The 24,732-nt window shown below is 45.6% G+C and overlaps 1 protein-coding gene across 1 annotated transcript in view; it reads left to right on the forward strand.

Annotated features, from left to right (window-relative positions):
• Window positions 1–23,822, forward strand: part of LOC143982602 (cytochrome P450 2G1-like) — a 56,128-nt gene extending 32,306 nt beyond the window's left edge. Inside the window, exons 5-9 of the mRNA XM_077481481.1 lie at window positions 3,387–3,563; window positions 4,726–4,867; window positions 10,966–11,153; window positions 16,386–16,527; window positions 23,548–23,822. Coding sequence (XP_077337607.1) covers window positions 3,387–3,563; window positions 4,726–4,867; window positions 10,966–11,153; window positions 16,386–16,527; window positions 23,548–23,729 — 831 coding nt within the window. The 3' untranslated portion in view covers window positions 23,730–23,822. The remainder of the gene's footprint in view (window positions 1–3,386; window positions 3,564–4,725; window positions 4,868–10,965; window positions 11,154–16,385; window positions 16,528–23,547) is intronic.
• The last annotated feature ends 910 nt before the right edge of the window (window positions 23,823–24,732 follow it).

Raw genomic sequence — 24,732 nt, forward strand, 5'->3', positions numbered from 1 at the left:
GATCTACTCTGGGCTGTTACAGCACGCTTTAATTGCATGTAGTAAAACCGCATGGACTGTTATAACCCAAATAGTCCCTGTAGAGTTTCAAATGTGTGCAGTTTCTCATTATGAAAAATCTGTCTGAGATATACCACCCCATACCTCTTCCATAGTGTACCATGCTGTAGTTTGGCTACTTCTGGGTATGTGCCGTTGGACCAGATAGGGCTATAGTCCGTGAACACTGTCACTCCCTGTAGGTATTTGATCTTGTTCCAAATTTTTTGGACTAGGTTATAAGTCGGGTATAGTTTATTTGGTTTGCCAAAGTCTAACGCCTCCAGGGCTGTTGGTACCGAGTCTCTCTCTCTACTGTGTGCAGCATTTTGAGTTCTGAAGAGACACAGGCATCCCCCCCAATCAGTGCCGATCAGTGCAGCCCCATCAGTTCCCATCAATGCAGCCTTATCAGTGTCCATTAATGCATCCTGATTAGTGGCCATCAATGTAGCCTCACCAGTGCCCATCAATGCAGGCCGATCAGTGCCCATCAGTGCAGCCCGGTCAGTTCCCATCAGCGCAGCCCCATCAGTGCCAATCAATGCAGCCTTATCAGTGCCCATCAGTGCAGCCCAGTCAGTGCCCATCAATGCAATGCAGTGGAATTGGAGGCATGGGTATTGGGGTGGATTTGGAGGCATAAATATGATTCAGACCTATGCCTCCAATTAACCCCCCTTTTTTCCCAGCACACATCTTGTTAAATTCCCCATTCAATGCCGCCAACCTCCTCAAGCACATGTGTTGCTTTCAGTCACAGCACACTGACAGTTACCTTTCTCCTGCAGCCGTGGGGTCAGGCATTGTGCAAACACTGAGGGTGGTAGAGAGGGGCGGTCCCAGGCGGCAGACTTCTCCTATGGAAATGCCCCTCACCACGAGCCTGTGCGAGGGGGCGGGATGAGCGAGTACAGGGAGGGGGAGAGGGGCGGTCCCAGGAGGCGGACTGCTCCTATGGAAATGCCCCTTGCTGTGAGTCTGTGTGAAAGGGCGGGGGCCTGTGCGAGAGGGCGGGGATGAGCGGCATGAGGGAGATGGAGAGCGGCGGCCCCATGCGGTGGACTGCTCCTATGGAAATGGCCCTCGCTGTGAGTGTGTGTGAGAGGGTGGGGACAAGCGGAATGAGGGAGGTGGAGAGGGGTGGTCCCAAGCGACGGATTGCTCCTATTGAAATGACCCGCGCTGTGAGCCTGTGCATTCCCGGGACAGCACAGCCCTGTCTATACTCGCACCCCTCATAATTTCACTCGCCAAATGCAAGCAGGCGAGTTGAAATTTTGAGGGCTGCCTTAGGGGGAGGTATGATTCAAGTGCCGTCTTCAGGAAGTTCTGTGGCACATCTGAGCCAATAGGGCTGGGTGGGCTGGGGGGCCCACACTCTGGGAGTAAGGTAGGGTCCATGACAGCTGACGCCGTCTCCGGTCAGAGGGTTTAAGCTGGAGCAAGATGTCCTTCGTGTCGGTTGAAATAAATGATATAGCTCAACAGTACCAGTATGCAGTATCATGGGTGCGCAGCTTTCAATATAGATGAAGAAAATATGAAAAAAAAAACAGTCCGTCAACGGGACGAGCCAGTGTAAATGAACTTGAAACCCAAGCCAATATGGTGTTCTTGATTTATCCCTCATGTAGCGAGAAAGCGTTTTTCTTGCCTACTTTACATGATAGGTCATGATTTGCATAGCAATATCATGACTCCCAACAGCATAAGGCAAGGAAATTCCCCATGCGTATAAACTTCCTGACATAGGAATGAGACTCAGGGGGCTGAAAAACATCTGAACGTAAAAAAGAGGGATATGGCTGGTAAATGCAGGATCAAGGGGGGAATAACAGCTCCATTCAAGGGGCAGTAGGTGAGCTTTAAACAAACTGCTCTCTGTGGTAGGTGGGTCAGGCAGGTCTGTCTCCTTCATCTCTATCACGGTGGCGTAGGGCCTGTTCATTACAGTCTAGCCACATGGTTGCTTCCTGAGTCGATTCAAAGTGGGCCTGTCTGTTGGCTGTAACTCTTAGCTTCGGGTTACAGCATGGCATATGGAAGCTGCAGAGCTCTCAGGCACCTCTTCATATCAGAGAATTTGGCCCTGCGTTTCTGCACCTCTGCTGACAAATCGGGGTAGAATGACACTCTGACCCCATTCACCTGAACATTGGCCTTCTCTGTACTGTTTCTCTGTCTCTGTAATGCAGAAGCTGGGCCAAGATGGGTCTGGGAGGGCTCCTGGTTGTGGCGGAAGACCTGGTGTATGGTGTGCCCTCTCCACTGTAAAGAATGGGGGAAAAGAGAGGGGAAGACAGAGAAACCCGCGCTGGCCAGAGAGCCGACCCAGCAGGTTGAGGTCTGAGGAAATGTGAATACGGCTATATAACGATCCAATGTTGGTACTCCTCGAACTTGTCAGTTGATTTGACTTGGAGTGGGAGAAAGCTATATCTTGGATTGCGAGTCGATTGGATATTATCAGAGAGGAATACAGCGATTGGATGAGCTGTCAAGCATTTGTTGATACTAAGTGCATATGGAATAAAATCCGTATAGTCCGTAGGGTTTAATATTGAGTTGGCCTACCCTTTGCAGCTAAAACCACTTCAATTCCTCTGGGAAGGCTGTCCCCTAGGTTACAGAGTGTGTCATTTGTCCTTTGACCATTCTTCCAGAAGCACATTTGTGAGGTCAGGCACTGATGTGGACAAGAAGGACTGTCTCAAGTCTCCGCCTTAATCCATCCCAAAGGTGTTCTATCGGGTTGAGGTCAAGAATCTCTGCAGGCCAGTTTCTCCACCCTAAACTCGCTCATCCATGTCTTTATGGACTTTGCTTTGTGCACTGCTCCAAATCACTTGGGGGAGGGGGGATTATGGTGTGGGGTTGTTTTTCAGGGGTTGGGCTAGGCCCCTTAGTTCCAGTGAAGGGAACTCTTTAGGCATCAGCATACCAAGGCATTTTGGGCAATTTCATGCTCTCAACTTTGTGGGAACAGTTTGGGGATAGCCCCTTCCTGTTCCAACATGACTATGTACCAGTGCACAAAGCAAGATCCATAAAGACAGGGATGAGCGAGTTTGGGTTGGAGGAACTTGACTGGCCTGCACAGAGTCCCGACCTCAACCGGATAGAACACCTTTGGGATGGTATTTACCATATGCTTATTTAGTTACGCTTCACTATATATTTACTATTTATTTAAAGTTTATGGTGTTGTGAAATCACTGAGGAGTGTTCAAATAGCAACTGATTGAGAGTATATCTGTTATAAATTTATGTGATTTCATTTTATACACTTGAGATATTGGAGATCATTGGATGTTATTATATATGCAATTAAAATTTTGTTTCAGCTTCTTAGTCTGTTCCCAACCTTAATAAGCCATGTCCCTGGCCCCCATCGGAAACTTTTTCAAAATTCTGAAAACCTTAAAGCGTTTGTGGTAGAAATGGTGGAAGCTCACAAGGAGACATTGGATGAGAATTGCATTCGTGACTTTATAGATTGCTTCCTCATAAAAATGGAAGAGGTAGGTTTGATTTCAATTCTTGATCTACAATCTAATGCAAGAAACGTTTTAAAGAGTTATTTTAGTATTTACTGTTTAGCTTGTAAGAAGTGCAAAAGTGGCAACCATATTGTAACATCTACATACAGTGGCTTTGTGTTACATTCTATGTAGTTAAAAAATACTCCTGGCAAGGACGCTGATCGATTAATAATACATGAGAGCTCTAGTGAAAAAGTCTTGCTTATTCCAGTTCCTTTGTCAAATGGCACCTGTCCAAACTCCTAGGAAGGGGCAAGAAGCTGGAGGGAGGAGTTTCTTTTAACTCTGATGCTCCATCAATATGCAGAAGGAAAAAAAACAGTATGAGCTAAGGTGGGAGACCTAAGATTAGTGGTGACTTCATTGGATTGTGGCATTTTTTCATCTGGAACTTGGTGAAAATTAGTTCCACCACCTTCGGGTCAGGCCTGCTGCTCCCTGCCCACCGCTATCACTTCTAAACACCGAAGTCCAGCTTCTGTGTTCACAAGTGGCAGCTTGTCTCCCAATGACTCCCAAAGATATGATCTCTTGAGCCACTCCCACTAAGTGCAGGATGGGAAGGAAGATGCAGGTGTCTGGTGTGCAGTGCAGATCCTGACACCCCCCACTGAATGATTTCCCTGCAAATGAGGAGGCAGAGCCACCTACAGTGTGCAGGGAGGTACTATAGCCAGCTGGGTGCTTCAGCACTATACAGCAATACAAATAAGATATGTGGAAGATGGTGGTCAGAGCTAAAGAGGGGTGAAAGTGTGATATGGATGGGGGATGCAGAGGTAAGCAGCTGTGGAAAAAGGCTGAACTCTGCACCCTGTGTGTAGTACACCCCTGAATTTGCACTCTGTATGCAGCGCACCTCTGAATTCTGCACCTGTACATAGCACCTCCTGAACTCTTTAAGTAGCGCAGCTCTGAACTCTGCATTCTGTAACACCCCCCCCCCCCAGGCACTCTGTACGTATTGCACTCCTGGTACAAACCCCTTCCACTGTTGGTGAAATTGTGTCCAGGGGGGGGGGGGGGGGGTGTAGGGTTTGGGGAGTCGTCTACTGTTTCTGCACCTATTTTCTGAGAAAAAAGCCCTGGGTAGGCATATGTCCCATTTAGATGCTACAATGACTCTGAAAATATTTTTCAGGAAAAGAACAACCCAAAAACAGAATTTCATCAGGATAATTTAATAGGAACGGTAACTGACCTGTTCTTTGCCGGGACGGAAACTACAACTGTAACAATGAGATATGCCTTCTTGATTCTACTCAAATACCCTGAAATACAAGGTAATGCTGTCTTTCCCTACCAGAATAATAAGGATGATTGCCACTTGTTGACCATTTTAAAGGTACACTCCTGGCTAATAGGGATGGGTGAACGGTTCGGGCCGAGCATAAGTTCAGGCCCAACTTTGATTGTTCGGATGTTCTGCGAACACCAAACAATATGCGGTGTTCCGGGCAAATTTAAAACCCACCAGTACAACGTTAAAGTCCATAGGACACTAACATGAAAAATCAAGTGTTAATTTTAAAGGCTTATATGCAAGTTACTGTCATAAAAAGTGTTTGGGGACCCGAGTCCTCCCCTCGAGGACATGTATCAATGACATTTTGATACAGTGATTTTTTTAATGCTTAAAGTGAAACAATAAAAATGAAATATTCCTTTAAATATCATGCCTGGTGGGGGTTGTCTACAGTATGACTGTAAAGTGACACATTTCTCCCGTGTTCAGAACAGTACCACAGCAAAATGACATTTCTAAAGGAAAATTGTCATTTAAAACTGATTGTGGCTGTAATGAATTGTCGGGTCTTGGCAATATAGTTAAACCTCATTGAAAAAAATAGCATGGGATCCCCCCAGTCCATTACCAGGCCCTTTCGGTTTGGTATGAATATTAAGGGAACCCCCAAACCAAAATAAAAATTGCATGGGGGTCCCCCTAAAATCCATACCAGGCCCTTCGGGTCTGATATGGAAATTAAGAGGAACCCTGCGCCAAATTTAAAAAAATGGCGTAGGAGTCCCCCCCAAAATCCATACCAGACCCTTATCCGAGCATGCAACCTGGCAGGCCACAGTAAAAGAGGGGAGGATGAGAGACCACCCCCCTCCTGAACTGTACCAGGCCACATGCCCTCAACATGGGAAGGGTGCTTTGGAGTAGCCCCCCAAAGAACCGTGTCCCCATGTTGATAGGGACAAGGGCCTCATCCCCACAACCCTGGCCCGGTGGTTGTGGGGGTCTGCGGTTGGGTGGCTTATTGGAATCTGGAAGCCCCCTTTAACAAGGGGACCCCCAGATCCCAGCCTCTCCCCCATGTGAAATGGTAACTGGGTACAAATGTACCCCTACCATTTCACAAAAAAAGGGTCAAAATTTTAAAAACCACAAGACACAGCTTGGGTGTCTTAAAGTCCTTTATTAAAAAAAAAAAAAGTCCCACGATTTCCATTCATCTTCTTCTCCACCGCAACTGATCTACCTCAATGGGAGGCTCCCACCATGTGATGCGTCTTTGCTTGTGATAGTTGTTATATAACTGAGAGCGGGGCCACCCAGTGACATACCCGGTTGACCCTGCCCCCTCTGGTGCCACGTGGACTTCCCTATGGCTTCCTCGTGGCGTCAGAGGGGGCAGAGTCACCCGATTACGTGAGCAGGTGGCCCTGCCCCCCTCTGATTCCCCAAGCTGTGTGTCAGGAAATGTTCCCTCCGCTGGTAACATCTATCATTTGGCGTGCAGTACTGAGGTTCACCAGCAGGTGTCTCTTGGCAGTTTAGAACTGTCAGAGCTTTTTTCTGCTGGTATTATGTCATCCTTGGGCCACAGTACTGGCGTCCACCAGAGGATGGGTCCTGGCAGTGTGGAGCAGGCATTACCTTCTGCAAGTAGGCATCACCTGATTTTGATAGCAGCTATAGTATAAATACCTGGCAAGTGCACACACACCTTGCTCTGGTATTGTCCTTGTGCCCTGACCTGCAGTCTGTTTATCTGTGGTCCTGATCCTGGTCCTGGACCTGAACCCTGATTCCTGTATCCTGAAACCCTGAACCTGTTTGTGTCTGTTCCTATATCCCTGGATCCTTGCCCTGCAGCCTGATTCCTTCCATATTGTTGCCTGTCTGTTTACCCCTGGCCCCCCGTCTGCTGATCTCCTGTTTATGGCCCTGGCCTGGCTTGACTACAATTCTGGTACTCCCTTTTGCTATATATATACTGGTTGGTTTATTATCACTGTTTGGTTGTTCAGTTTGTTCACTCTGTATTGGTGGTGTGTTCACATTTACTTGCATTTACTTTAATAAACATATTTACTTTCACCTGTTTCTGTCTGGTTCACTCCGTCGCAGTCACACAGTTCTGGTCACATCTGGTTTATGACAGAATACCAGGGCCATCCCTGACCAGAAGTGGCTGCACAGGAGAACTATTTTGATTCAGTTTGGTTGCAAACATGAATGCGGATGAGGTTATTTATTTTTCTCTGCTGGCATCTAAAAGTAGTGATTATTGCCCTCAGGCTTTGAGAGTCTAGTGACCAGTTTTTTGTAGCTATCCATCTGGCTCACTCCCTGGTCGATCGGGGTTATATATTGTTTGGGGAGGTGCAGACTTTGATCAAGATCTGTACTGAGCTGGCCCTGCCCTGAATTCCAGAGGGCCATGATGATTTCACTCCTCCTTTTAATGTGAATCAGGTTGTATTCCTAGTGTGGCATTGTGAAGATGATCCCGTTGATTTTTGTGAGCACTACTCAACCTGTTCCCCACAGGTGATTGCTAAGTGTATTGTGTCTGCTCAGTGTTTTGTTAGACAGGGTGAATTAAAACTACAGTTTGTACAGCCTATACTTTCAGCATGGTCTAACATGGTGCAATCAGCCCCAGCCAAACAAACCCACTCTGCCATCAGACAACAGCCTACCCAAATGTATGTTTCCCCATCAGCCATGTCAACCTCAGTTGCAGCCCAGTACATGCTGCTCCCAACCAAATACTTATATCCAGTCTCTGCTCCCTGTACCTATCCTGCATTCAACCCACCTGCCTCTTCCCCGCTGCCTACAAACCCACAAGATCTTCCCCCAGCTACTGATACCTCTTCTCTGCCATATCCCAATCCTCCTTTCAAGTCTGCTGCACCCATTACCTACAGTTCTGCTATCACCTATAGAGCTTCAGTGACCATACCAAAGAAAAAAATGAAAGTTTTTCCCAACCAAAATGATCCTGCCATTAACCTAACCTGCCTCCACACCCGCCAATCTGTCCCAGCTTGAAGTTCCGATGCCAAGGTTCCAGCCCAAAGTGCCAGGGTTCCAGCCCAAAGTGCCAGGGTTCCAGCCCAAAGTGCCAGAGTTCCAGCCCAAAGTGCCAGGGTTCCAGCCCAAAGTGCCAGGGTTCCAGCCCAAAGTGCCAGAGTTCCAGCCCAAAGTGCCAGAGTTCCAGCCCAAAGTGCCAGAGTTCCAGCCCAAAGTGCCAGAGTTCCAGCCCAAAGTGCCAGAGTTCGTTTCCCGGTCTGAGGGTGCGTTGCCCATTTCCCGGCCTGTGGAGCCTGCTGCCCAGCCTGATGTGTTCCTGTCTGCTGCCCAGCTTGATGTGCCTGCCACCCAGCCCAGTTTGATGTGCCTGCCACCCAGCTCAATGTGCCTGCTACTCAGCTTGAGGTTCTTGTGCCTGCTTCCCAGCTTGACGTACTTATTGCCCAACCTAATGTGACTCTGCCCACTGTCTGGGTTGATGCCATGCACTTTCCCCAGCAATGGCTAGCTGGAGCATCTGGAGGTCACTCCTTGAAAGGGGGATACTGTCAGCAAAGGTTCCCTCCGCTGGTAACATCTATCATTTGGCGTGCAGTACTGAGGTCCACCAGCAGGTGTCTCCTGGCAGTGTGGAGCAGGCATTACCTTTTGCAGTTAGGCATCATCTGACTTTGATAACAGCAATAGTATAAATAACCGGCAAGTGCACACACACCTTGCCCTGGTATTGTACTTGTGCTCTGACCTGCAGCCTATTTATCTGTGATCCTGATCCTGGACCCTGTATCCTGTATCCTAAAACCCTGAACCTGTTTGTTTCTGTTCCTGTATCCCTGGATCCTTGCCCTGCAGCCTGATTCCTTCCATCTTGTTCCTTGTCTGTTTACTCCTGGCCCCCATCTGCTGATCTCCTGTTTATAACCCTGGCCTGGCTGGACTACAATTCTGGTACTCGCTTTTGCTATATATATACTGGTTGGTTAATTATCACTGTTTGGTTATTCAGTTTATTCACTCTGTTTGTATTGGTGGTGTGTTCACATTTACATGCATTTACTTTAATAAACATATTTACTTTCATCTGTTTATGTCTGGTTCACTCCGTTGCAGTCACACAGTTCTGGGCACATCTGGTTTATGACACTGTCTTGTCGTTTTTAACATTTTGACACTCTTTTTTGTGAAATGGTAAGGGTACATTTGTACCCCCTTACCATTTTACACAGGGGGGAGGCCGGGATCTGGGGGTCCCCTTTTTTAAGGGGGCTCCCGGGTTCCGATAAACCCCCCTGATAAGCCCCCCACCTGCAGACCCCCACAACCACTAGGCTCAGGGTTGTGGGGATGAGGACTTTGTCCCCATTACCATGGGGACAAGGTGCTTTGGGGGGCTACCCCATGTTGAGGGCATGTGGTCTCGTATGGATTTTAGGGGGGCCCTCACACAATTATTTTTTTTTTTTTTTACATTTTGGTCCAGGTTCCCCTTAATATTCATAACAGACCCAAAGGGCCTGGTAATGGACATCCCATGTTCTTTTTTTCAATGAATTTTATCCATATTGCAGAGACCTGACAATTCATTACAGCCGTGATCAGTTTTAAATTACAATTTTTCCTTTAGAAATGTCATTTTGCTGTGGTACTGTTCTAAACACGAGAAAAATGTGCCACTTTACAGTCATACTATACACACACCCCAGGCACGAAAGGAAAATTAAATTTTTATTGTTTCACTTTAAGCATTTTTTACACTTTCTTTGTGAAATGGTAGGGGTACTTTTGTACCCCCTTACAATTTCAAACAGGAGGGGGCCGGGATCTGAGGGTCCCCTTGTTAAAGGGGGCTTCCAGATTCTGATAAGCCCCCGTCCGAAGACCCCCACAACCACCGTCCAGGGTTGTAGGGATGAGGCCCTTGTCCCCATCAACATGGGGGCATGGTGCTTTGAGGGAGGTCACAGAAAAGAGATGCGCAAATAATATATTCACAACATGAAAAATTGGTATACCATAAGCATATATGTGCACTCAATAAATCAGCGCAATAAGTGAATCAAAAACAAAAAAAAAATCACTAAAAAATGATTATAAGAATAAATAAATATCCCAAATACATTCTAAAAAGATGAGAAAGAAAGGTGTTCATAAAAAAAAAATGCTAAGTGTGACTTATAGAAATCACTGAGGGAGGGTCCCATTAAAGTTTTGCTATGGACCCCCATGAAATCTACAGTAGTTATGTCCCCAATGGCTGGTGGTTCAAGTAGCAGAAAGAGGAAGCTTTTACAGCACAGGCTTCTAGAAGGATGTTTCAAATAGCTCCTCTATGGAACTGTGTGTGCAGCAAAGAATTACAGTACTTTAGATGCCAGATTAGCATAAACTGAGGGAACTTTATGGTATAAAAGGTCTAGGAAACGGGTATGGGGGCCACTCTTATATTTTCCCTAGCTGGTGGAGCACTGGAGAAGATACAGCAAGCACTTACAGCACTGGGATATGTAGAATTTCACAGGTGAAGGCTATACCTAATGGTGGAATTCACACCTATAAAAGACACAGCAAGTGGAATAGTTCACTGATTGAACTTTTTCAATACACTATTACCTAATAGTGTTGTTTGGACTTTATAGCACTGGACATTTACTGTATTTTTTAGGATCACTGGATTTTATTGGATTTTTTTTTTTTTATCAGTACTTTATTTAAATAGTTAATTTCTTCTCACTTTTTGGATGTGTATATAGTATTTTTCATTGCACACACTGGTATATCACAGCAGCTAAGCACTCTTTATTCATATAAATGTTGTTGCTTAGCCTTATGTAGTGGAAAAAGCATGACCTCCATTGATCCTGTTTAATCCAAATGTGAAATCTGGCACAATTTGCTCAGCATGGGAAAAACAATCTACAGTTTAGAAACACTCTACAACTTTATTGTATGATATCACTCTTGGGGTCTTAATCATGTTAGTAAGCTTTGCTACATTTTCAGCATATGAGAAAACACACACAAATTATTACTAATCTCAAAAAAATAAATAATTACAGAGTTGGCAGCATCTAATATTTTTTCATGCTCTTTTTTTTCTGTGTGCTTCAGAGAGGATCCATAAAGAGATTGACAATGTAATAGGCAGTGATCGCTGTCCATCAATGGAGGACAGAAGTAAGATGCCATATACAGAAGCTGTCATTCACGAGATCCAGAGATTTGCTGATATTGTACCATCCGGAGTACTCCATGCAGCCAGCAAGGACACCGTGTTTAGAGGATATCACATTCCTAAGGTGCTCTTCTCAGAGATTCAAGATTATCTGACATGTCTCTGTGTTCTATCTATCTATCTATCTATCTATCTATCTATCTATCTATCTATCTATCTATGTGATTTGATCAGGTCTACATTTTAGGCTACTTTCACACTGAGGCGCTGGGCGCGTTGGCGGTAAAGTGGCGCTATATTTAGAGGCGCTTTACCATTGTTTTAGCGGCACTTTTCGGCCGCTAGCGGGGCAGTTTTTAACCCCTGCTAGCGGCCGAAAAAGGGTTAAAACTGCCCACAAAGCGCCACAGTGTGAAAGGGGCCTTATAGTAGATGGGAAGGTATCTTCTTTAGAATGACAGGTCAGGATGTAGAATATCTTCTATTATTCCAGTGTCAGGACCCACCGTGACACTCGGCCAGCACTAACAATAGTCCTGTGATCCTATTCTGTGTTCCATACCAGAGTTGGAAAACCACCCTATGCAATAGTAGGTGATTCTATGCACCAGAAGCACCTGTTATCATGTACTTACTGTTATGAAATTAACCAATAATTGCGAGTTATATTTTGAATTATGCATCTTCACTCCACTAAACATTGAACAACATATAGACACCCTAAGGCTGCCCATAGTCATAAAAGGACGTTGTATGTACAAGCAGGATTCATCTGCCCTCAGGGGCAAAAAAATCATAACGAGTGATACACAGGCACTAAAGACTTGTAAAGCTGCCAGACTGTGTTTACGTTGCATAACTTTCATGTTGACATACTTTTTTTCATTGAAATTTTATATGCGCAAGTCAGAGTCATGAGGGAATTAGCCAGTCTACTCAGGAAAAAAAATAAGCAACTCAGATTTGCTCTTATCCCTATATGTGGCGTGCAGTGTGGTGTGGAGGCAATAATTCACACAGTCACGTGCAATGGAAAACTTGTATTGAAATAGTACATTAACACTTTATAAAAAACTCAGTCGAATGTCTGCCCAACTGGGTGCACTCAGGATTTCCAGTAATGTCAAGAGTGCAGGGTTCAGCCAGATTGGCAGCATCTGTTAAGAGAGCAGAATGCAGTCTGGCCACCTTGTGCCCAAGTGGGATGATGTCCAAAGGAGATGTGACTTTACGCTTTTCTCATCAGGAATCTTTGCTTACTGCTAGCGCTGTCCCAAACAGGTAGGGCACCTGTCCCAATTCTACCAACTCACAAAATAGGCTCTACCTGACCCAAGATGGCTGCCAGAGTCATATGGGGTAGCAGCATCATACCAGATTGCTTCCCCAGAAACCCAGGAAATCACAGCGGAACTGCGTTCCTCTTGACTTCCTCTCCAGCTACAGGGTCGCTGTGGATGAGCACCACCTGCAGTGGAAAAGTAGACTGCACCTCAAATTCATTAACTTAGTAAGCTACAAAGGCTGACTTCTGGCACAGGCAGACTCCTCACTCATTGTGTGGCATTACTACTATAATAGGGAAATGGTATGATTTGGTATGAAGCTAGCCTCAGCAAGAGTATACAAGGATTAGAACTTCTATCAAAAATTTTTATTGCTGTCTGTGTCTCCGCTTGGAAGATTTTATACTGGTGAGCACTGTAACTGGGACTAGGACTAAATTGAGGGAAAAAGTCTAAAGTTGTCAGCTGTCACTGAGTTAGGAAAACAGAGAAAATCTTCCTAAAGGAACACTTGTTCTTGAAACACGTGTCTAATGCCACGTACACACATAGCAGACTATCCGGCGGACTTAGTCTGGCAGACTTTCTGAACGAGCTACTTGCCCACACACAATACTTTTGCAGTGGACTAATACGGCGTACTAAGTCTGCCGATCTATCCGCCGTACTTTTGAAATGAACGGAATCACCCACACACGCGTAGGAAAGTCCATTCATTTTGAGCGCGTCTCCAGGTAGCTGGGACCAGCGAAGGAGGCGTTGCTGGCCCCGTCACCTGGTCTTCGCCGCCGCCCTCTTCTTCCGACTTCGGGGGTCTTGTCCCCCCTCTTCGGTTCTTCTTGCTGGGCCACCGTGCCTTCTTCTAGCTCTTTTACAAGCGGTCTTCTGTCACCGCTGCCGCCGCCGTCTTCTGTTCTTCTCTTCTCCTCCTCTGTCCCTGCACCCTCTTGTCCTGGCCCTAGAAGTCCCTTGGTAACCACCCCCCCTATGGGGTAGTGTGCTTGCAGAGGGTCCTGGGGGATAGGGTTGAGTACTGATGGGTGGGGGTGCGTGCCGCCTAGGTGCTGTGCTTACCAGTAGGGAGGCACTGGGTCCAGTGCCCGGTCCTCTCTCTCCTTCTTGTTCTCATCCTGGGAGGCTACAGGGTTCTCCTGCATCTGTGGTAGTTTTGTGTAGTGCGGCCAGCAGCCATTTTGCCGTAGTCAGCGTCCTTTTCCCTAGTGCCTGGTGACTTCCTATGGCTGGTGGCCATGTTTATGTAGCTTGGCGCCCATGATATGGTGGATTTTGTCTCAGGCAATGGTGGCCATTACTGTGCAGCCCAAGGGGTGGTGAGTCTGAGGGATCCCTCCTCTCTCGGCTGCAGGTTGTGGGTTGTTCTGGTGTCCATTACCACTACCGGAGTGGGGGGTGTCCCATTGTAGGCAGGTGGGTCTCCCTGCGGACTTGCATGTGGGTATTGGGCCTGCTGGTGTCTACATTTGAGGCAGTCCCATTCGCTCAGTTCCATACGAGACCCCTGCAAAGGGAGATCTTGTTAAAATGTGACAAATGTTCTGAGTCTCTAGACAGTCAGATCTGGCTCAGTAAAGGAAACAAAGGGTCCCTGATCTGCTGGCTTCATTCCCCAGCTCTTCGGCAGGGAAAATCCTTTCTCCCGCTATATTGGATGGTGGTCAGCACGGGTGTAAGTCTGTCCGGGTGGGGAGGAGTCCTGAGCCTGAGATCGGCTCAGGGTCACTGGACGCTGGAGGAATCCAGGCTACCTATGAACATCTTTGAACTCCGGGCGATCAGACTCTGTCTGAATCATTGGACGGATCGACTTCAGGGGCTCTCGATACGGATCCAGTCAGACAATGTCACGGCGGTCAACCACCAGGGAAGAACAAGGAGTGTGTTAGCTGGCCTGGAAGTAGCCAGCATTCTAAGGTGTGCAGAGAGTTTTGTCCCGGCCATCTCCGCCGTTCATATTACGGAGGTGGACAACTGGCAGGCAGATTACCTCAGTAGTCAAGTATTGGACCAAGAAGAGTGGTCCCTCCATCAGAAGGTATTTCAAAAGATCTGTCTACACTGGGGATTTCCAGAGGTAGATCTTATGGCATCCTGAATAAACAGGAAGGTGCAGAGGGTTGTGGCCAGGTCTAGGGACCCTCCGGTGGACGCCTCAGACGCTCTGGTCACTCTGTGGAGCCAGTATCGTCTGAGCTACACCTTTCCTCCTCTCAAGCTTCTGCTGCAGCTGTTGCGCAGGATCGACGCCACAGGAATTCCAGTCATTCTAGTGGCCCCGCACTGCCTCTCAGGGAGGATCTGCTATCCCAAGGGCCGATCTTCCTCCCTGCTTTACCGTCGCTGGCTTTACCAGCGTGTCTATTGAAAGCCAGATGTTGAAGGATAGGAGCTTATCTGAATCTTTAATTCCGACGCTGTTCAAAGCTAGAAAGTCTACTTCCAGGAAAGTATATTATTGGATGTGGAAAGCGTGCAGTCAGTGGGGTTTCACCCAAGTTCCTTTTCGGTGACTTCGATTTTGACTTTTTTTCAGAGGGGTGTTGAACAGAATTTGGCCTTGAGTATTGTCAAGGGCCAGGTGTCGGCCTTGGGGATTTTCTTTCAGCTCTCCCTGGTTTCGTATTCTCTGGTGCATACCTTCATTCAGGGAGTGCGACATGTGGTTCCACTGGTGCAATCTCCTTTGCCACCGTGGGACTTGAATCTGGTACTTTCGGTTCTACAGAAGCCTCCATTTGAAAATATTTGAGAAATTCCCCTGCTCATGCTATCACAGAAGATGGCCTTCTTGGTGGCTATTACTTCTGCTCGCAGGGTGTCAGAGTTGGTGCTGCTATCCTGTCGCACGCCCTACTTGGTGATTCATAGAGACAATGTGGTGCTTCGTCCTTGTCCTTCTTTCCTTCCAAAGGTTGTCTCTGATTTCCATTTAAATGAATATATTGTGTTGCTTTCTCTGTGTCCCAGGCCGCAACATCCAAGGGAATTTACCTTGCACACCTTAGATGTGGTACAGGCTGTCAGGGTGTATTTGGCGGCCACTGAATCTTTTCGAAAGTTAGACTCCTGTTCGTGACAGACCAAAGAAGGGGCTATCTGCTTCTTGGGCGACCATTTCTAGATGGATCAGGCAGACTGTGACTCAAGACTATACGTGACTCGTGCGCTAAGTGCCTCCTGGGCCTTCCGTCATCGGGGGTCAGTAATGCAAGTTTGCAAGGCGGCCACCTGGTTGTCAGTGCACACTTTCACAAAATTTTACAAGGTGGACGTGCTGGCATCTGTAGATGCTTCTTTTGGCCGGAAGGTTCTACAGGCTGCAGCCTAGAGTGTTTTTTTCCTCATGAAGGGGTTTTCTTGCTGTTCAGGTTGGGCTTCAGTTGTTCTCGCTGAGCTCCAGGTTGTCTGGTTAGGCTGTTTTTTTTGTTGGCTGCCCCACCCCTCATGTTTGTCACTGCTTTGGGACATCCCTATGTTTCCGAATAAAGAAGGCTGTGTCTGTCAATGAACGAATGAGAAAATCAGATTTTTGACTTTCCATAAAATCAGCTCCCGCCCCTCTATGGTGTTTTATTACTTCTGATACTGCTTGTTACATAACTGAGGTCCTATAGCAGAGAGGGGGATGTATATCACCTAGGACTTCCCATGGGCATTGCCAAGTCTTTTCTCTGCCTAGTGTCCTACTCCTGTAGGGGGCGATATAACCCAATGGTTCTGAATACAGAAGGCTGTGTCTGTCTGTCTCAGAGAAAGGATTTTACAGTAAGTCAATAATCCTATTTTATTTGCTACTTCAGATCAGGCCTAGTACTGATGCAGCATGAAATCTGAGTATGTGAAGAGCTGACAGGGCATAGTTGGATCCTTGGCTCACTGCCCCTGAAAAGCTGCTCCATAGACTGTAGTCTTCATTCCTGCTAGGCCCTATAATGCTTCCCTCATTTCAATACTTTACCATCAAAGTATGTTAGTATTTTTTTGTAGTTTGTTAACAATAGCTTCTTTTTTTAATCTGTTTCTCGTTAACAAAGTGTTTTTTTTTTCTCTAGGGGACTTTGGTGTTTCCAATCCTAACTTCAGTCCTAAAAGACCCCAAACAGTTCAAAAACCCTCACAAATTTGACCCTGGACATTTCCTAAATGAGGATGGCACCTTTAAGAAGAGTGATGCCTTCATGCCATTTTCAGCAGGTACTAACAAGTATAGCTAATCATTTTTAGGTATACAGTGAGTTCTTAATTTAAACCATGATTGTGTTCCATCTGGAATAGGCAGGGTCAATTCACAAAACTAACACACCAAGATAAGAATCTTTATTTTCCAAAAGTGACAGTTATTTTTAGCTTTGACCCAATGGGATCTAATTATTACTTGGTTAAAGTAAAGATTCTCATCTTTGAAACTTTGTGATTTGAATTGAATGTATATTTATTTCTAACTTTACATAAATGAGAGAATTGTGTCTGTAGAAAATACATATGTATTTTTCTTTAACCACTTCAGCCCCAGAAGATTTGGCTGCTCAATGACCAGGCCATTTTTTGCGATAGGGCACTGCGTCGCTTTAACTGACAATTGCAGGGTCGTGTGACGTTGCATCCAAACAAAATTGATGTACTTTTTTTTTCCACAAATAGAGCTTTCTTTTGGTGGATTTGATCATCTCTGCAGTTTTTATTTTTTGCGCTATAAACAAAAAAATAGAGACAATTTTGAAAAAAAACAAAATTTCTTGCATACATCATGGGACACAGAGCCTTTGATAATTACTAAGTGGGTTAGATAGTCACCATCAGGTGATTGGACACTGGCATCCCTAATTACAAGGTGAGTTCCTCCTCTATATAAGCCCTCCCATATGGAGAGTACCTCCATTTTTTTCGCATGTGTCTAAGTTGGGTGGTCATGTTGAAGATGTGCTAAGAAGAGAGCTCTGTTTGATGGTCTCTGCGAGGGCCTAGGAGCTATACAATCAAGCCAATAAATATGCCTAAGATGGATGGTACCCGGGCCTGATGAAAATAGAAACAAGTCTCTCTTTGAGGACTGGGCTCTAGGATTCAGCACTTTGGGGCACAAATTAAAAGTTGCATGAAAAGTTTTCTTCTACAGGTCCAGGGAAGAGGATCCTGTAAGTAGGAACCCTGAAGGTTGGCGCAACATTACCCTCCGTGATGGATGAAGGTTGGACCTGTCTGTTCTCAGCAGTTTCCTATGGCGGGCATATGGTAGTTTTCATGTCTTACCTGGTTTCTGCCATTAGAGGGAGTAAGAGACATACCTGGTGTTTACTTACATGCCTTCCAGGATACACACTCATTGAAGCTGCTTTGTGAAGCCGCTCACCTCCTCCTCTGCAGGCTCTGCCACATAAACTGAAAGGGGGATCCCACGTAGCCTAGGGGTCCCATGTAGTGCTCCAGAGGTCTTCTTTCTCCCTCCTCGTCTCTGGCCACCGCCATGATGGTCCTACGCACAGGCAGGGGGCATGCTTTTATGGCGCCGAAGGGAGGGGCGTGGTTGCAGGCGCAGTGCACCATGCACGGTGCATTAGTGCGCAGGCGCGAGACGGCAATGTTTAAAGCCCAGGATGCCAGAGCCCATGTAAGTAGTAGGGACACAGAGCTGTGGGCAGTAAGCATCTCAGTGGATTTGGATCCAGGCATACCTAAGACACCTTCTCGGCATCAGGTTGGGCAGACTAAGCTAATGATTATATTGTAAGACTAAGGCACAACAGTGATTGCATCTATACTAGTACCTCTGCTCCTTGGGATCCCGGAAATCTCCACAGTCTGTGTATACCTTCCCAATTCATCCCTTGCTGGAGAAATTGTTGTATGAGGACTTGGCTCACACAGATAAGCTATTTTCTCCTCCTAAGAAGTTTTTCCTTCTTTATCTGGTAGAGAAAAAAATCACCAAGAAATGGGGGGTGCCAGCAATTGATGCGGCTGTTTCCTGTGTGAATAAAAGCCTGACCTGCCCTGTGGACAATGCTCAAGGGTTCAAAGATCCAATTGACAAAAAGCTGGAATCTTTATTTAAAGCCTCCTTTCCTATGGCTGGCGCTGTGGTCCAACCTGCAGTCGCAGCAGTTGGCATGTGCCAATTCCTAAAGAAACAGCTGAAGCAGGTGGTTAACCTCCTCCCCACTGAACAGGTCAAGGTTTATGCAGACCTTCCTAAGGCCTTATGTTTTGCAGTTGATACCATTATGGATTCTGATTAGCAAGCATCCTGCCTTACTCTCCTGCTGGTACACATGCGCAGGTCCCTTTGGCTTAAACATTGGGCAGCTGAGGCTTCATGCAAAAGATTTTTGACTGGGTTCCTGTTTCATGGGGAATGCTTATTTGGGGATGATTTGGGCAAATCATGAGGATTACCGGGGGCAAGACCACTTTGTTGCCGGTTAAGAAGAAGAGTAAACATCCCTCATTTAGACGTTCTCTTTCCCCAGCCCCTGGAGTCTCGACCTCCAAGCAGTGGTGATGGCCTCCTCAGTCCAATACTAGCAGAAAGGTCCAAGGCCAGGCCCAAGGGCAGAAAAAGTCTTGGGGTCCAAGATCTGTTAAGCAGAATTACAAAGCTTCCTTATGAAGAGGCGCCCCCCGCTCGGCCGAGTGGGGGGAAGGCTGCTGAGGTTTGCAGACGCTCGGTGGGAAGAGGTTCAGGACAAATGGGTAACCTCCACGGTGTCTCTGGGCTACAAGCCGAAGTTTTGGGCGCTTCCGCCATCCCACTTTCTAAGGTCAAGAGTCTCCAAAGATCCAGAAAAAAGGAGGCCCTTGCTTGGCCTTAGAATGCCTGTTATCCCAAGAGGTGATTATAGAAGTATTCCTAGAAGAGCAAGTCTCTGGGTTCTACTCAAACCTCTTTACAGTTCCAAAACCAAACGGAGATGTCAGACCTATTCTAGATCTAAAAGACCTGAATCAGTTCCTAAACATTCATTCTTTCTGCACAAAGTCAATCCACTCAGTGGTTTCCACCCTTCAGAAAGGAGAATTTCTGGGATCGATAGACATCAAAGATGCATATCTACATGTGCCAATTTTCCCTGCTCACCAAAGGTTTCTAAGGTTTGCGGTGGAGCAGCACCACTTCCAGTTTGTGGCCCTACTTTTCCTCGGGTGTTTACAAAGGTTCTAGCCCTGTCCCTGGCAAAGCTAAGGGCCCGAGGCATAGCAGTAATAGTTTATCTGGATGATTTGCTACTCGTAGAACCAGGGCCAGACTGGGAATAAAATCCAGCCCTGGAAAAAATTTCATACCAGCCCCACAGCATTATTATACCAGTGCAACAGCATTATTAAACCAGCGTAACGGCATAACATCATTATTTTCTTGTTCATGAAAGGGAAAACCATACATTTTAAAGCACATTTAAAGAGTATATATATTTAAAGCCCTATGCGATTACTAATATAAGGGGGAAACCCTTTATATCAGTGCCCCCTTACATTATCATATTCACTCCCCCTTACATCAGTGACCTTCCCGTTCAGACCGGCCTGGCGGTGCTGTCACTGACCTCCTCTCAAGTGCACATGCAGAGTTCATTCAGTTTGCCTCCATGCAGCCGCTGAATGCTTGATTCTCCTCCTCTCCCTCCTGCAAGCAATTGACGGCTGCATGGAGGTATACAGAAAGCTCATTTCCTCTATATGCGGCCCCCTTGCTGATCCTCGTATCCAGGTACACAGAGTGGGCTGCATCTAGTCCTGTGGCTGGGTCTGTGTTTGGCAGTGGTGCTGTAACACGGTCCCACTCCCCTAGACCGGCTTGTGTGATAGGCAGAACATTGATTCTATCTACTATCACATGAGCCAGTCTAGGGGGGCAGGACTGTGTTACAGGACCGTGTTACAGCGCCACCACTGAACACAGACCCAGCTCCATGACGCACAGGAGCAGGAGAGAGGGGAGCACTGCAGCCGCAACTCAAAGCGGCCCCAGGGCAGGCGGCCTACCAGGAAATCTCCCGGTATCCTGGTAGGCCAGTCCGGCCCTGCGTAGAACAGTCCATAGCACGCTTAGACCGCAATGTGCTTAGCACAGTGAAGTATTTAGATTACCTGGGCTGGGTCCCCAATCTAGAAAAATCCATATTGCAGCCCCTAAAAAGGCTGGAATATTAGGTGAGGAGATCGATGGGTGTTCATACTTTGTATGAACAACAGATCGCTCTCCTCATCCCTGACAGCACAGAGATTTGTCTGTTTACATTGACAGATCTTTGTTCTGTCTCTGGGCATGCGCATTTACTCCGGCGTCGTGGGCCCCTAGTGGTCAAAAGGCAAGCCGACAGACAGTTACAACGGTTCGCCCAGGGGAGCCAACCTTTCACAATATAACTGCGGCAGCTGATTGGGAAGGGGTTAAAGTGAAACTTTTTAGCCTTATATTAAAGTGAAACTTCAACTCAAAAGTTAACTACCTATTTGATAACTATAAAATAATTGTTTTACTTACCAAAATATTTACTATTGTCTACAGTCCCTCTTCGGATTCGTGCACCCTTGCCATGCTATTTAGGTGTCACTATTCTGGACCTAAAACTCTACATCTCTTATGTCACTTATGCTACTCCCGCTCATTTGACTTTCAAAAATTGACACTACTCTGTTGAGGTTCTGAGTGTGCTTTCAAGTTTCTATAAATCTGTTCCCCAGCAGCCTCCTATGAAATATATTAGAATGATTAGCTTACATTGTTGGCATTCCTACTCTCAGCATCGAAACGTGAATACACAGTTTAAATACATAGATTAAAGTTCCATGTTATTCTCCTAACACTTCCTAAATCTATGCACTTATGGTCACCACTAGTGCTCTCATACCAATATTAACCACTACCAATACCCTATAGTTGAAAGCTTTTTTAAAATAAATATACCTTGCTGACGTCACACTGCTGACGCGTGGACGCTGGTTTCCTCATGGCTCTGAGGAAGCCATGAGAGCCATGAGGAAACCAGCGTCCATTGGCTGGTGAAACGCGTCAGCTGCGTGATGTCAGCACGTCACTCGGGAACCACGCACCCTTTCATTCTGAGTGTCAGCAAAGAGCAAACAGCTGACGGCATGTTCCATTAACTGGATACACTTGCTGAAGCATATGAGGCAATGGCTCCACAACGTGGAAATCTTCCTCCTTATCTGAACACAGCCAGCGGCTAACATGGAGTGTCACCCATTGTAAGAAATCCTCAAGGGTATGAGTAAAGCTATAATAAGGAAGGACATCGCATTGTTGGTGAGAGTGTCTTTATCTTCACCGTATATATGTATTTATATGTGTTTAACTCTATAGCACTCCCCCTGCTGTAAATTATATGAACACTTATCTTTCAGCACTTCTATGCATTCTACCCGGAAACTGTGAATACAGCCTGCTCACTATTACTATTATATATTTTCTGGATGAACTACCATATATTTATGAGGTCCAAGTTATTTAACAACATGACCCTGTCGTAATGATATATATGATTAACACTCTCTATCACTCATCCACCGACCCAGTATACCACGTTCATGGCCTCTGATTGATTGACTCAATCCATATATTCAATTGAAGCTGTCCTTGATTATTTACTATCAGTACTTGCCATGTGAGATGTATAGCCGCGGCTCCCTTTGTTTTTAACAACATTGTCACATTTTTTATCTGTCTGTGTCAGCCACTTTCCTGTGCCTGTGGGTTTTTTTTTATTTCATTTGGTTTTAGTTATTTTGTATTAATAAAGCTAGTTGGCATTTACTGCATCATAGTGTTCTTATTTTGCCCTCTTAAGAGAACTCTATTCTCTTAATCTTTTTTGAATAGGTAATACTTATGCCGCGTACACACGGTCGAACTGTTTGACGTACTTAGTCCGTTGAAACACATTTCAGCGGACAATCCACTCGTGTGTGGGCTTCAGCTGACTTTTTCAGCGTGCAGTCCGGAGTACTAAGAATTTGGGTTTTTCCAAAAATCTGTCCGTCGTACTTTGGTTTCAGCGGACAATACGGTCGTCAGTATGCTAGTTCGACGGACTAAGAATGGCGCATGCCCAGAAAGGATTTACACGGCGGAAGGGTGCTTTGCTGTGTCTTGGACTTCCTATTTCTAGTCCCCTCATACGTGCTGTACACGTCATCGCGCAAGCTTTCGACGGACTGTTTGTGTATCCGTGTGTGGTCAAGTCCGTTCAGTGGAAACTACGACGGATTGTCCGTCGGATTGTATGACGGACTAAGTACGCCATACAATCCACTCGTGTGTACGCAGCATTAGACAGAGGCAAGCTTTAGAAAATGGGTCCTGGAAGTACCTTTAAATTGGGCAAACAGTAAAATTGGCTATGAAGGTAATTGTTGTTTACACACTCTACATATATAAAATATACTGACTTTGCCATAAAAAAAAGTTACTCTTTGAATAATGCCTAATCCAGCATTGGAATAATAATTGATCAAAATCTGCTTATGGTTAGAGAACAAAGGGAAGGGGGCACCTTAGCCCCCGCACACACGGTTGGAAATTCCGACAGAAAATGTCCGATCAGATTATATTGTCGGAAAATCCGATCGTGTGTGGGCTGTATCGGAATTTTTCCGACAGAAAATATTTGAGAGCAGGACCTCAAATTTTCCAACAACAAAATCCGATCCGACTTTTTCCAATCATTTGTAGAGAATTCTGATTGGACAAAGTGCCACACATGCTCTGTTCAAATTACAAGACCAAAGCTATTGGCTACTAGCCACAATGTAGTCCCTTTGTACGCAACGAACGTCATCACATTCCGAACGATCGGATTTTCCGACAACTTTGTCCGACTGTATGCAACACCAGTTTCGGACAAAGTCTGTCGGAAAAAATCTGATGGATTTTGTTGTCGGAATGTCCGACCGTGTGTACGGGGGCTTAAAGTTTTTCCCCTAGCTACCATACCCATACAGGACAAGTGCACTTTAAAACAAAGCATTACAGCCCTATAAACTTTTATGCAGCTTGTCTACCTTTGTCTTCAGACTGAAGGTTTATAAGATTTATAGAGCAATCAACAATCCTGAATAACTTATAAGTTAAGAATTAGTGGGTTCCAGGACAGGCATCATTGCTGGATTGTGCAGAGGGCATCAGTTGCCCTTAAACTGGTCCGAAGTCTAAGCTTTTAGTAGTAGTTTTTTATATATTTTTTTCTTATTTCCCAGGAAAACGGATGTGTGTGGGCGAGGGTCTGGCTCGCATGGAACTCTTCCTCTTTTTTACAACCATTCTGCAAAGATTTACTCTGAAACCCACCGTTGACAGAAAGAACATAGACATTAATCCAGTGCCCAACAGCAATTCTTCCAGACCTCACGATTACGAGATGTTAGCTGTGCCTCGCTGAGGAACCTTTGTATATTATGGTGTTATTGGATATCTTATTGCTGTTTTAAGTGCACCTATCATTTCCCAATGTAAATAAAAAGATTACATCTTGTGGACTTCTATTGTTCTCTCTATAAATTTCTATAAACAAAAAATACCTGAGTGCTGGCACCTGCTGGGTTCCTGAACTTATTTTAAACCAGGGACATCATTTGACTGGAATGTGTCTATTCACCACATGATTGTGTGAAATAGCTCTCAGGAAACATTGTTGTAGACTCAGCTAGGCCTGGGAATAGTATGTTAATAGTTCAGCATTATCCAATTTCAGATTTACTGCTACAGGATGGCCGTTCTGTGCAGATTCACATATATACACTATATGTGATTCTGCACTTCCTGGCAAGGGGCACACTGCCAGCAGCCTGCTTCTGCTTTGATTAGTCACAGCAGAAGCCGCTCAGTGGGTGCCAGCCAAAGGATGTAAGCTGGCACCCACTGATTGAGAGGCACAGAACAGAGCTCTGCCCATGTAAACAAGGCAGAGCTCTGTTCTGACAGTGGGGAATAAAATCCATCACATTCTTTAGTCAAAACAGCACACATAGTACACAAAAAGACTGGTTAGGTGCATACTTAACCCTTTGATTGCCCTAAATGTTTAACCCCTCCCCAGCCAGTGTCATTAATACAGTGACAGTGCAAATTTTTAGCAATGATCACTGTATTAGTGCCACTGGTTCCACAAAGTGTCAAAAGTGTCAGTTAGTATCAGACTGTCTGCCTCAATTGCACAGTTCCACTATAAGTTGCTGATGGCCACCATTACTAGTATATAAAATAAATACAGTAAATAAATAAAAATTCAAGTATATATCCCATAGTTTGTAGGAACTATAACTTTTGTGCAAGCCAATCAATATATGCTTATTGGGATTTTTTTTAACCGAAATTATTATTATTATTACCTAAATTTATGAAGAAATTGTATTTTTTTATTTTTTTTATTGGATATGTTTTAT

This window comes from Lithobates pipiens, unplaced genomic scaffold, assembly GCF_037356315.1.
Source record: "Lithobates pipiens isolate NorthernLeopardFrog02 unplaced genomic scaffold, aLitPip1_a1.2 Scaffold_1, whole genome shotgun sequence".
Lineage (NCBI taxonomy): Eukaryota > Metazoa > Chordata > Amphibia > Anura > Ranidae > Lithobates > Lithobates pipiens.